This window comes from Lithobates pipiens, unplaced genomic scaffold, assembly GCF_037356315.1.
Source record: "Lithobates pipiens isolate NorthernLeopardFrog02 unplaced genomic scaffold, aLitPip1_a1.2 Scaffold_22, whole genome shotgun sequence".
In the NCBI taxonomy this organism is placed as follows: Eukaryota; Metazoa; Chordata; class Amphibia; order Anura; family Ranidae; genus Lithobates; species Lithobates pipiens.
This window is the reverse complement of record NW_027507784.1, coordinates 29,417,492-29,429,748: the sequence shown is the minus strand read 5'-3', so window position 1 is coordinate 29,429,748 and position 12,257 is coordinate 29,417,492. Positions and strand designations below refer to the sequence as shown.

The 12,257-nt window shown below is 45.9% G+C and overlaps 1 protein-coding gene across 2 annotated transcripts in view; it reads right to left on the bottom strand.

Moving 5' to 3' along the window:
* The window catches only part of SETD1A (SET domain containing 1A, histone lysine methyltransferase), an 83,141-nt gene that overhangs the window by 32,035 nt on the left and 38,849 nt on the right, over positions 1–12,257 (bottom strand). For both annotated transcript variants that reach the window (XM_077447224.1, XM_077447223.1), the window contains exons 8-11: positions 6,295–7,104; positions 2,672–2,839; positions 2,346–2,430; positions 1,453–1,598 (exon numbers count right to left, since the gene is read on the bottom strand). In XM_077447224.1, coding sequence (XP_077303350.1) covers positions 1,453–1,598; positions 2,346–2,430; positions 2,672–2,839; positions 6,295–7,104 — 1,209 coding nt within the window. The remainder of the gene's footprint in view (positions 1–1,452; positions 1,599–2,345; positions 2,431–2,671; positions 2,840–6,294; positions 7,105–12,257) is intronic.

Genomic DNA, 12,257 nt, shown 5'->3' with positions numbered 1-12,257 from the left:
TAAAAAGGAGCCGGTTTTTAAAAAAAAAAGAGAAAGTATTAAAAAACACAGATCTTGGCGTTTTGAATACTTTTAAGTGCAGTGGAGGGATTTGGGGTTTTATAGACTCCAGATCCCTCCATAAAGAGTACCTGTTACTGCATATTACTGTCACAAGGGATGTTTACATTTCTTGTGACAGTAATAAAAAAAAAAAAAAATGGGAACATTTGACCATTCTTCCAGAAGCGCATTTGTGAGGTCGGGCACTGATGTTGGATAAGAAGGCCTGGCTCGCAGTCTCCGCTCATCCCTTCATACCCCTCATCCCTTCATACCAAAGGTGTTCTATCAAGTTGAGGTCAGGACTCTGTGTAGGCCAGTCAAGTTCCTCCACCCCAAACTCACTCATCCATGTCTTTATGGACCTTGCTTTGTGCACTGGTCCAAATTTGGTGGAGGGGGGATTAAAGGTGTGGGGGTTGTTTTTCATGGGTTGGGCTTGGCCCCTTAGTTCCAGTGAAGAGAACTCTTAAGGTGTCCGCAAACCAAGACATTTTGGACAATTTACTCCCAATTTTGTGGGAACAGTTTGGGGATGACCCTTCCTGTTCCAACATGACTGCACAATGGTGCACAAAGCAAGGTCCATAAAGACATTGATGAGCGAGTTTGGGGTGGAGGAACTTGACTGGCCTGACCCCACCCTGATAGAAAACCTTTGGGATAAATTAGAGTGGAGACCGCGAGCCAGACCTTCTTGTCCAACACCAGTGTCTGACCTCACAAATGCACTTCTGGAAGAATGGTCCAACATTCCCCATAGACACACTCCTAAACCTTGTGGACGGCCTTCCCAGAAGGGTTGAAGGTGTTGTATAGCTGCAAAGGGCGGGCCAACCCAATATTATTATATTCTAATTATTTAAAAAGGACATTAAAACGTAGAGTTACGCTTAAAAGATAGCTGTAAATCATACACACAATAATAGAAGAAAAACATAAGCATTAAAAAAAGGACTGGCAGTGGCTGTACGGTTTTCACCCACACGGGCTCTCTATAGGGAAACCTGCAATTGATTTAAAATGCAAAGCCCTGGAATTCAAAAGGTTAGAATTATATTTCACAAATACTTCGGATTAAGAAATCTAAACATGGCTTTACTGAGGCAGCTACAGATCCAGCTTTTGGTGTATATGCCCAGCTGAGAATACTACTACTGAGGTTTTACCTCACTTCTTGTCTGGTAGAAATGTGGTCAACAGGTCAGAAGGGTAAATATCTATAACCGTGCTCCTGATAGCAGTAAAAATCAGACAGGGGTTAAAATTCTTCTACACTATAAAAATCTAGGTTTTCGGCTTAGCGTACATTTAGACCGCTCTTACAGTGGAAGGTGTGAATCCCTAAATACAACTCACTGTACACACTTATGGTCATATTTTCCTGGTGGCCAAGTTGGTTTCTCTCACCTTATCAGATGCAGATTCCTCAGAGGCTTCTTCACCCTCGCTGTCTAAATGGAACGGGCTCCTGCGTTTGTTTTTTGCTCGTGCGCCCTCCCTCTGTGGAGGTTTTACTCCTGGCCGTGCTTCAGATGGGGTCTGCTTCTCTCGCTCTATTGGATGAGAAACGTGTCAGAGAGGGAGCAGGGAAGCAAATGGGGAGGAATAATTGAGGAGAGGAAGCGAAGAGGAAGAGGAAGCGAAGAGGGGAAGCGAAGAGGAAGAGGAAGCGAAGAGGGGAGAGGAAGCGAAGAGGGGAGAGGAAGCGAAGAGGGGAGAGGAAGCGAAGAGGGGAGAGGAAGCGAAGAGGCGAGAGGAAGCGAAGAGGCGAGAGGAAGCGAAGAGGCGAGAGGAAGCGAAGAGGCGAGAGGAAGCGAAGAGGCGAGAGGAAGCGAAGAGGCGAGAGGAAGCGAAGAGGCGAGAGGAAGCGAAGAGGCGAGAGGAAACGAAGAGGCGAGAGGAAACGAAGAGGCGAGAGGAAACGAAGAGGCGAGAGGAAACGAAGAGGGGAGAGGAAACGAAGAGGCGAGAGGAAACGAAGAGGGGAGAGGAAACGAAGAGGGGAGAGGAAACGAAGAGGGGAGAGGAAACGAAGAGGGGAGAGGAAACGAAGAGGGGAGAGGAGACAGGAGGAGGGGAGAGAGGAGACAGGAGGAGGGGAGAGAGGAGACAGGAGGAGGGGAGAGAGGAGACAGGAGGAGGGGAGAGAGGAGACAGGAGGAGGGGAGAGAGGAGACAGGAGACAGGAGGAGGGGAGGGGAGAGGACAGGGGAGAAAATGAGATGAGAGGGGAGGAGAGGAGATTAGTGGAGAGGAAATGAGATGAGGAGAACCCTTGGAAGGAGTCTACTTCTACTCACCATCCTCTTCCTCTTCTGCTGGGGTGGATGGCCGTGGCCTCTTCAGATCGCCGTCTTCATCCTCCGAATGCTGCTTCCTCTTGACCTGTGTGCAGCAAGGAGAATGGCAAAACGTGAACCCAAACATAACACGAGGATAAAAACTGTCTGCCATGTTTCTTCATGAACTCAGGAACCAGATTCTCCCATAATGCATCAGAAATGTAAAAGAAATCACCTGACTGGTTGCAAAAAAAAAAAAAAGAAGCTCCCTCCTAAGAGCCTTTATACATTTTAAGGCAGTTTGCACAGTATGCTTCTCCAAGCAGAAAAGTCTGTCAACTCACCTTGAATGACGGAAGCCTCAGAGCCTCCCGCAATCCAGTGCCAAACCCGAAACCTTCAGCACCTCCGCTCTTGGCCCAATCCACCAATGAGAGCAGGCCAGGCTCTTTAGGACGGGTCTTTTCCTTGTCTTCCTCCCGGGGGACAGGCTTGGGAACACTCTGAAACGGCTGGAGAGAGAGAAATGGAGACCGACACACAATCAGCAACCAGTTTACCAATGAAATTTCCACACAGAACACCCGGACTCCCCAGTCTGATACTCTCCATGTTTGGTTTGTTTGAAAGATTTAAGTTACAAGGTTCGGAGAGTTGAGATGTTAAACCGAGTCTTAAGAGTGTTGATCTTAAAGGGTATTTCACACTTTTGCAGCCAAATGTACTTTATATTGGTCACATGTTCTCAGGCAAATAAAAATCCAGGCATATTTTAACCCCCTCAATCCCTGCCCTGGGGTCTCTTTAAAAGGGTTCTGAACCCTGGGGGGTGGGAAGGGACACCGATCATGTGACCACTGGCATTTGTCGTCTCAGTGGCCACATGATCAGGAGTCATTTCTGCAGGCCACCAATCATGAGTGGGGACTGAGAGCTTTCTTTGGTAGCTCAGTGTCTGTGCTGGGAGCATGCAGCAAACACGCTATCTGCACAGAAACATTGGCGGCCCAGTGACACACATGTGCGATGTATGGAGGTTAAAGGTTTGTGGTCATACATGTGTATCACGAGGGCAGCGACAGGCTAATTGCCAGTTGTAAACTAGATTTGGACACTGTCTGTACTAACAAGGGTCAATGGTTTAGAAACTTGGCTTTGCAACATTGTATGTTAAAGAGGAACTGCAGTCTGCTCACATAAATTTGTAATAAAAACATGTTTGCCATTCTGAAGCTTCCCTCCAACCACTTTGCATATTATTTTATATATATACTGCGATTCTGTACTTGTCAAATATACTGCCAAAATCTTCCTCCACCAAGTCTGGCTGCAACCATTTTAACTGTGGGCAGCTCAAGCTGCTGCCTGTTCACGTCCTGGATTTACACAGAGGCACACCTCCAGCTCTGCAACTCTCATTGGCCCTCTTATGACTCACCCCTCCCTTCCTGGCAAACTCTCGCGAGAGAGAGTGCGAGAGAATAACCTAGGCTAATGACCAGACAACAAACGACAGACAAGAAACAGGAAGTGGGCTGTATAAAGTATTTACTGGCAGAAAAAAATAATATACGTTTTACTATCCAAAGTTAAAACAACAAGGGCAGAATATTTAAGATGGAAAGATGAAAAAAATTACTTAAGTTCTGCTTTAAAAGCGGAATTATGCTCACCTCGGCTCCAGCGATGCCGCCCCCCCGAGCTCTCCCCGGCCGCCGACATCTTCAGACTGCTGGCTTTTGGGTCCCGATCACCGGCCACTTTCAAAATCCCTCTGTATGCAGCAGCACCCCCTTCTACTTACCTGAGCCTCATCTCAATCCAGCCATGTGCATGAGAACAGTGGCTCTCATGGGTCTCTCCCTCCTCATTGGCCAAGACAGCAGCAGGAGCAATTGGCTCCCGCTACTGTCAATAACAGCCAGTGAGCCAATGAGAGAGCAGGGGCTAGTCAAGCCCTGCTCTGTGAACGAAGGGACACACAGCGGTTCAGGAGTGACCTGCTTGCTATGGGGCCACTCAGGAGGGAGGGTCCAGAAGGGCCAACAGTGGTGATTCATCCCACTGACACCAATGATGGGGCACTATTTCTTCCAGTGACACCAATGATGGGGCACTATTTCTTCCAGTGACACCAATGATGGGGCACTATTTCTCCCAGTGATACCAATGATGGGGCACTATTTTTTCCAGTGATACCAATGATGGGGCACTATTTCTCCCAGTGATACCAATGATGGGGCGCTATTTTTTCCAGTGATACCAATGATGGGGCACTATTTCTCCCACTGATACCAATAATAGGAGACTATTCATCTCACCGATACCAACATTGGGGCCCTATTACTCTCCCTAATACCAAGGATAGGTTATGGTTTACTCCCACTGACACCAGGACATTTTCTACCCCCATTGGCAACATTCTGGCCCCCTTAAACTTTGCAGAACAGTAAATTGGCCCTTTGTTTATAAAGTTTGGAGACCCCGGTCTACAGCATTAGTTCAAAAAAATATGGCCATGTAAAATATAAAAAGCCAGGCCATTCAAAATTGTTTATCATCCTTCTCCCAAAGATTTAGCTTAAAGATCATCAACTCTTCAATTGACAGAAAACTTTCTTCCCAATCACAGAGATGCCACGGTGACCTGTTGCTGGCAATCGGAGTAAAATAGCTGGTTTTTCATATTCCTGGGATGTCCTGTGACCAGCTCTCCCCACCACAATTACCAGCTGTGTCCAAAAGATGTTTTTTATTTCGGTGAGTACCGATACTTTCAGTCAAGTACTCGCCGATACTGAGTCTTTGCAGTGCAATTTGCCTCTATACACAACAAAAGAATGGAGCAAATCACACACTGCAAAGAAATGTGTATGTATGTATATACACACACACATATACATATGAAGGGCGCCATCTAGTGGGTAGTTACTTTTTTTTTTTTTTTTTTTTTTTAGAACTTCCAGTATATATATCTGGTCACATGCAAAATAATCAACATAGGTGTCCCTGCCCGCTGATGATAGCAAATCAGGGCTGCTGTAGGTGCTCACAGAGCTGGAGAAGTTTCGGGACCCTGTGGGTATAGAGCGGAAGTAATGACAGCTTGGGGGCAGACCGTCTCTACCTCTCCTCCAGCCCTGTGAGCACCTCCAGCGGCCGTGATTTTCTATCGTTGGTGGACCGGGACACCCATGTAGATTATTCCACATGTGGCCAGATGCGTACTGTGAGTTCTAAACAAAAAAAAAAAAAAAAAAAAAGTTAAATTGCCCACTAGATGGCACTTTAATCCATATATTATATACATATACACACAAGCTGTGGGGGAAATTGCATGTGATTCGGACAGGAATCGCACCACATTCCTGTTCAAATGCTATTCTTTGCAGTGTGATTTGTGCCCATTCATTCTGTATCGATGGAAATCACACATCAAAATAGCAGCTTCGGTATCGGGCAAAATTACAGTCGCAAATGCTTGATATCGGTATTGGTGCATCCCTAGCAAAGCTAACTGATGGTGCAAAAATCTGGGATATTCCCCACAATGCATAACAGACAAATAACTGCGGAGCTAATAGTAAACAGTAAAGCTAGTCCATACACTGCTCTAGTTTAGACTGAAATTGAGCAGTGTATGGTCCTGCCAGTTCAACTGTTCAATTGAGATTTGTCAAGGGAGCCTGCTGGAAAGGAACGAACGCACAGTTCATGTATACCGACAGAATACAATAGCCCAGCCGGATGGATTCATCCATCCTAGCTGTCAGCATGGATGGGGGAATCCGTTAGACTTTTTCTGGTCATTTCACAGACTGAACTAAAAGAAAACGAAATGTATGACCAACTTAAGGCCTGTGTCAGGGGGTGTTTGCTTCACAATACGATGTGCACCATCTTAAGTCTTTGGAAACATGCCAAGGAATATATATGTCAGAGTTATGTAAATAAACTCTTCACTTACTTTTGCTTTCTCTTCCTTGCGCTCCCACCACTCATCGAAGGTTTGGAAGGCGACATTTTCTACCATCTTTCTGTTTAAGTCTCTCTGCATAGTGCTCTTCATCTCCTGGATAAGGGCAGACAACACACTTGCGATGGTAGTAGCGTGCGGGTCCACTCCACTCTCCATACCCCAGCTCGGAGGCTGGGGTTCCTGTCCCAGTGCTCGGTTGTTCCTGGTAGATAAGTCCTGTAGTGGTAACAAGGGTTGGGGCTGCTGAGCAGGGAAAAGGGGGTAAACCCCTCCAAAGACCTGCTCGGCCATGAGCGGTGGAAGGTGCTGCTGTCTGTGTCTGTGTGGCAGCGGGTGGGGTATTAATGGCGGAATATAAGGTTCCTCGTACGGCTGTCCTTTTCCTTGCCTGCTCTGCTGTAGGCGGCTCAGCATCTGAGTCTGCATTTGGAAGGACATGGAAGTTCCGCCCCACTGGTTACCCAGTCTGGTCACCAGCTCCAAGGAGTTCACAAAGTCATATATATGGGGAGCCGCCGTGGCTGAAGATGATGAAGGGTCGTGGGGTGGAGGGGTGGGCGGATGGCCTCCTAGATCCCCCAGCCGTCCTCTGGCAGCAGCGTTGGGCAGGAGCGGATAAGAATTGGGGACTTGGTGGTGCGGGTGCAACTGTAAAAGAGGAGAAGGAAGGTGTTGCGATGGGTAACCTCCTGCAGGTCCCGCTAGATGGGGCAGAAGCTGGTAAGGTGGACCAGCAGCTCCTGGCATGTCAATGGCCATTTCTTCATCCGAAATTTCCATATCCTCTCCTGAAGACAACTGAGGGGGAAAAAAAAAAAAAAAAAAAAAAGAAGGAGCACAGATGTCAGACTTTATATTTTCTTTGTAAACCAAAACACATACAAAATAGTAAAGTGCGTCAAAGAGGCACCGTCATCTTGCAAATTCAAAATATGTGCCTCCCGATAGTACACCCCCACAAGGTTAATGCAGCCATCTTCACATCCCTCACCGCCTACCAGCCCATCAAATCCCTTACTCTGTAGGTCTTACATGAGCAAGTGATCTCCCCCACCTGATAGTGCTTGGCCTGAGAAGACAATCGCCCAGTTCAAATACGGTCATGCATGCAGGCAGTGATGTCATCCATCATTTGGACTTACCAATGGTGGACTCATGTAACAGGGAGGTGGCAAGGGGGCATAAACTGGTAAGTATTCCTTGACAAGGGGGTTGAGGTTGGTTATAAAGGAGACACTGTCATTTTGCCATGAATGAGCGAATGCAGTGGTCAGCATTAAAGTGAACCTGTTGCTTTACCTTGCATAGGTGCAATTTGAAAGGGAAGCTACTTTTTTGAATGTGCTAAGCTTCTGTAAAACACATTGTGTGTTCATCTTTTTAAAAAAAAGAATTTTTGACTTATCAGTTTGTTTCTTTGAACACAGAGATAGACACAGGCTTTTTAATAGCTATGATTGGGTTATATGCAGATGCCTTCAGATGACTGGACACTAGCAGAAAGGACATCCTGCTATAACCCTTTCCACCCCCAGCTAGCCTCAGTTTTGTAGCAAGTAATAGGGAGATCACATTAAAGCGGACGTTCATTCAAAAGGGGAAGTTTCGCTTTAAGGATTCCTCCCCCAATCCTCTAACATTTAACACAGTTTTATTTTTGTTTCGGGGGGGGGGGGGGGGGGGGGGTATCTGCTATTGACAGTTGTCCTGCCACCTGGAGTTCCAGTTCGGACTAGAGTTCTATATCCACATTTCCACCTGGAGCAGTGATCCCCCTTACCTTCCCACAGTTAAAGCGGTAGTAAACCCGCACATTTTTTTATTTTTTTTTTAAACCTGCAAAGCAAAAGGCATAATGAGCTAGTATGCACCGCATACTAGCTCATTATGAAATACTTACCTTAGAACGAGGCCCCGACATCCGGCCCGATCGACGCCGAGGGAGCTGACATGCTCCCTCGGCGTTTTTTCCGGGTATCGCGGCTCCGGCGCTGTGAGTGGCCGGAGCCGCGATATCGTCACTCCCGCGCATGCGCGCGGGAGATTTCAGTCCGGCCGCTCGGCTGCTGCCGGATTTTGACGGCGAGAAACCCCTTGTGCGCATGCGCCGCTGCAGTCAGCGCCGCATACCGAGGGGAATATCTCCTAAACCGTACAGGTTTAGGAGATATTTTTTTTACCTACAGGTAAGCCTTATTATAGGCTTTCCTGTAGGTAAAAGTTAAAAATGTGGGTATACAACCACTTTAAGATGCCAGGGACCAAAGACAGGTGGAAAAAATGGCTCGGGTGAGGACAGAGCTGGTTCCTGGGACAGGTATCATACCCGTTTATTAACCGTTACAGTTTTTGTAGCTGCTGACTTTTCATTTTCAGAAATTTTACGACTGGAGCTTCTCTTAACATTACTCTAATGGATTTTATTGGCAAGTCAAAAATCATATTTTCACAGTAGGGGACACAGCCTCTTTATTCATAACAGCTGGGATGTTCAATACAGTCCAACTGAGGAGCAAATTTCACCAAATGAGCCCAAGAAAGGCTCAACAAACTCAGAGGGAAGATTGTAGCAACTTATGCCCAAAAGAGGCATCAAAAGGAGACCTGAAGATCCACTTGGTAAAGTTTAAAGCGGAGCTCCAGCCAAAAGGGGAAGCTCTGCTTATGCACACCCCCCCCCCCCCCTCCACTGCCACTTCTTTTGGCGGGGGGGGGGGGAGAGGTGTTGAGCGCGGGTGCCTGGTTTTGAGATGTATCAGCTCCCACCTCCAGCCAAGATCGCCTTTGGTGTTCTTACAATGCTGACACCTGCACCCGAAGGTCGACTGACGAATGGGCTCAGGGGGGCAACATCGTGGGATCCCTGGAAAGTTAAGTGTCCTTATATCAAAAGTCAGCAGCTACAATATTTGTAGCTTCTTTTTTTTTTTTTTTTTAACAGACTTGGGCTCCTCTTTTACATGTGAAAAGAAGCCCAAGCGGCGGCTTTGAAAATCTGAGAAAACTATACCTGATGCTGAAAAGCCTATAAAGCACTAACAGATCTGGAAAAGAATATCTTAACAAGTAAGGGAGGAACCCTATCTTCAAACCATAGGCTGTGGTGCTACCTTGCCTGATCCACCTAGCAATGACGAAGCAAAGAGACCTCAACAGGAGCACCCAGGAAGCACAAAGGGGGATTCCAATAGCATTAGCAGATAGTGAACGTCCATAGCAAGTATCATGTCAAGACGATGGAAAGATTTCCTTTGGATGTTTCTGAGATGGAAATAAGGAGGGACAATGTGCTGGTTAAAGGTGGAAAGAGGAGGCGACTTTCCAGAGACTTTAGGCTGCATAAGAGAACTCAAAGGCTAACTCAAAGGGTATCCTAAGGCTAACTCAAATGCCACGTACACCCGAGCGGACTTTTCAACATCCAAAGTCCGAAGGACTGAGTCCGTCAGACTATCCGATCGTGTGTGGGCTGCAACGGACTTTTGACTCGCCAAAGTCCGAAGGACTTTAGAATATGGAACATGCTTCAAATTTTCCCGAAGGAACTCCGCCGGACCCGGTCCCCTTCGAAAACTCCGCTCGTGTGTATGCTACTCCGACGGAGTAAAACCGACGCTAGGGCAGCTATTGGCTACTGGCTATGAACTTCCTTATTCGAGTCGGGTCGTACGTCATCACGTTCGAATCCGTCGGAGTTTAGTGTGATTGTGTGTGGCCAAGTCCGTTCGGCCGAAAAGTCTGTCAGAACTCCGTCAGAATTCCAGCAGAACTCCGACGGAACTCCTTTGGAAGTCTGTCGGACATAAGTCCGCTCGTGTGTACGGGGCTAAAGGGTATCCTAAGGCCAACTCAAAGGGTATCCTAAGGCCAACTCAAAGGGTATCCTAAGGCCAACTCAAAGGGTATCCTAAGGCCAACTCAAAGGGTATCCTAAGGCCAACTCAAAGGGTATCCTAAGGCCAACTCAAAGGGTATCCTAAGGCCAACTCAAAGGGTATCCTAAGGCCAACTCAAAGGGTATCCTAAGGCCAACTCAAAGGGTATCCTAAGGCTAACTCAAAGGGTATCCTAAGGATAGCTCAAAGACCCTTCACACACAGGTGATGGCAACAAGAAAGGTCACCTTTAGATCAGACAAGGGAATATCCCTAAAAAGGTGGTTTCTGAAGACCAAGTACCCTGCACAGAGAGGACATCCAGGACTACTCTCCAGTAGGGCTGAAACAACTAATTGATCAATCGACAATTAATCGATTATGAAATTAATCGATTACCATTTTCATAATCGATTAATCGGCCAGTAACATAATGAGGTTAAAAAAATAAAATGAGCCCTTTATAGTACAAAAAGAGCAAATAATCGCTACTGTAAATATTACTTTTACTGTTCTACAGTAAAAAAAAAAAAAAAAAAAATGAACCCCTTATAGTAGCGATTATCTTTTTTTTTTTTTCTACTATAAAGGGCTAATTTTAGCTTTATTTAACCCCATTATGATACTAAACATCTTATGCCTTGTACACACGGTCGGACATTCCGACAACAAAATCCGTCTGATTTTTTTTTTTCCTAAACTGGTGTTGCATAAACACGGTCGGACAAAGTTGTCGGAAAATTCGATCGCTTGGAACATGATGACGTTTGTTCCTTACGACGGGACTTTCCCTTCAGAATTTCCGACCGTGTGTACAGGGCATTAGACCTGGTTCACATCTATGCGTTTATTGATTAATTTACATGGTTTCTTATGGGACACGGTCACATCTAAAAAGGGTCAGGGAATTTTAAAACGCAAAATGGTGCATTATTGGTTCAATATACTTCAATGGAGAAGCTGCAGAAAAGCATGTAATGCGTTTTTGCACCAATTTGTGTTTTTTAATCTGCCCCAAAAAAAATTTGCAAATTGCAGTAAAATCACGTGTGCAAAAAAAATCAAAAACGTACAGCAAAAAGCACGGCAGAAACAGATCAAAATCAAACTGCGTAGGTGTGTACCGAGCCTGTAAAGATCCATTTTCAGATGAGAATATTCAGACGAAAAATCCTTGTACATTCGCTGAATGAAAGAATTTTGTTTGAAATTTTCACTTGTTTTTAACATTCCGTTTTTAAAATAAATGTAATTTATGAATGAAAACCACATACACTGTCTGAAAATTCCTTTGAAGTTTTCTATTTCCAAATTTTCCTGTCAATGTGGTTGAAAATGAACGTCAATTTGACCTACTTTTTTTTTTTTTTTTTTTTTAAAGGTGATTAACCGAAACAATAAATCGGCCAACTAATCGATTATGAAAATAATCGTTAGTTGCAGCCCTACTCTCCAGCCCAATATGCTGGTATTTAAAGCGGTAGTAAACCCGCTATTTTTTTTTTTTAACACCTGCAAAGCAAAAGGCATAATGAGCTAGTATGCATACTAGCTCATTATGAAATACTTACCTTAGAACGAGGCCCCGACATCTGGCACGATCCACGCCGAGGGAGCTGACATGCTCCCTCGGAGTTTCTTCCGGGTATCGCGGTGTGAGTGGCCGGAGCCGCGATATCGTCACTCCCGCGCATGCGCGCAGGAGATTTCTTTTCGGGCCGCCGGCCACTGCCGGATTTTCAGGCCGAGAATCCCCTCGTGCGTATGCGCCGCTACAGTCATACCGAGGGGAATATCTCCTAAACCGTACAGGTTTAGGAGATATTTTTACCTACAGGTAAGCCTTATTATAGGCTTTCCTGTAGGTAAAAGTTACAAAAAAGGGTATACAACCACTTTAAGGTTTGATCCAAGGGACAAACAACTTGGTGAAAACCTGGGGATCTGTGGACAGGGGGAAGGGCAACAAATTAGTAATGGTCTGCTACAAAACACAGATAGCGCTGATGTGGCAAAAAAGTTGGAGAATGTGCAGATAAGCCCCCCAAAAAGGTCTATTGAAGCCAGAACACCCCT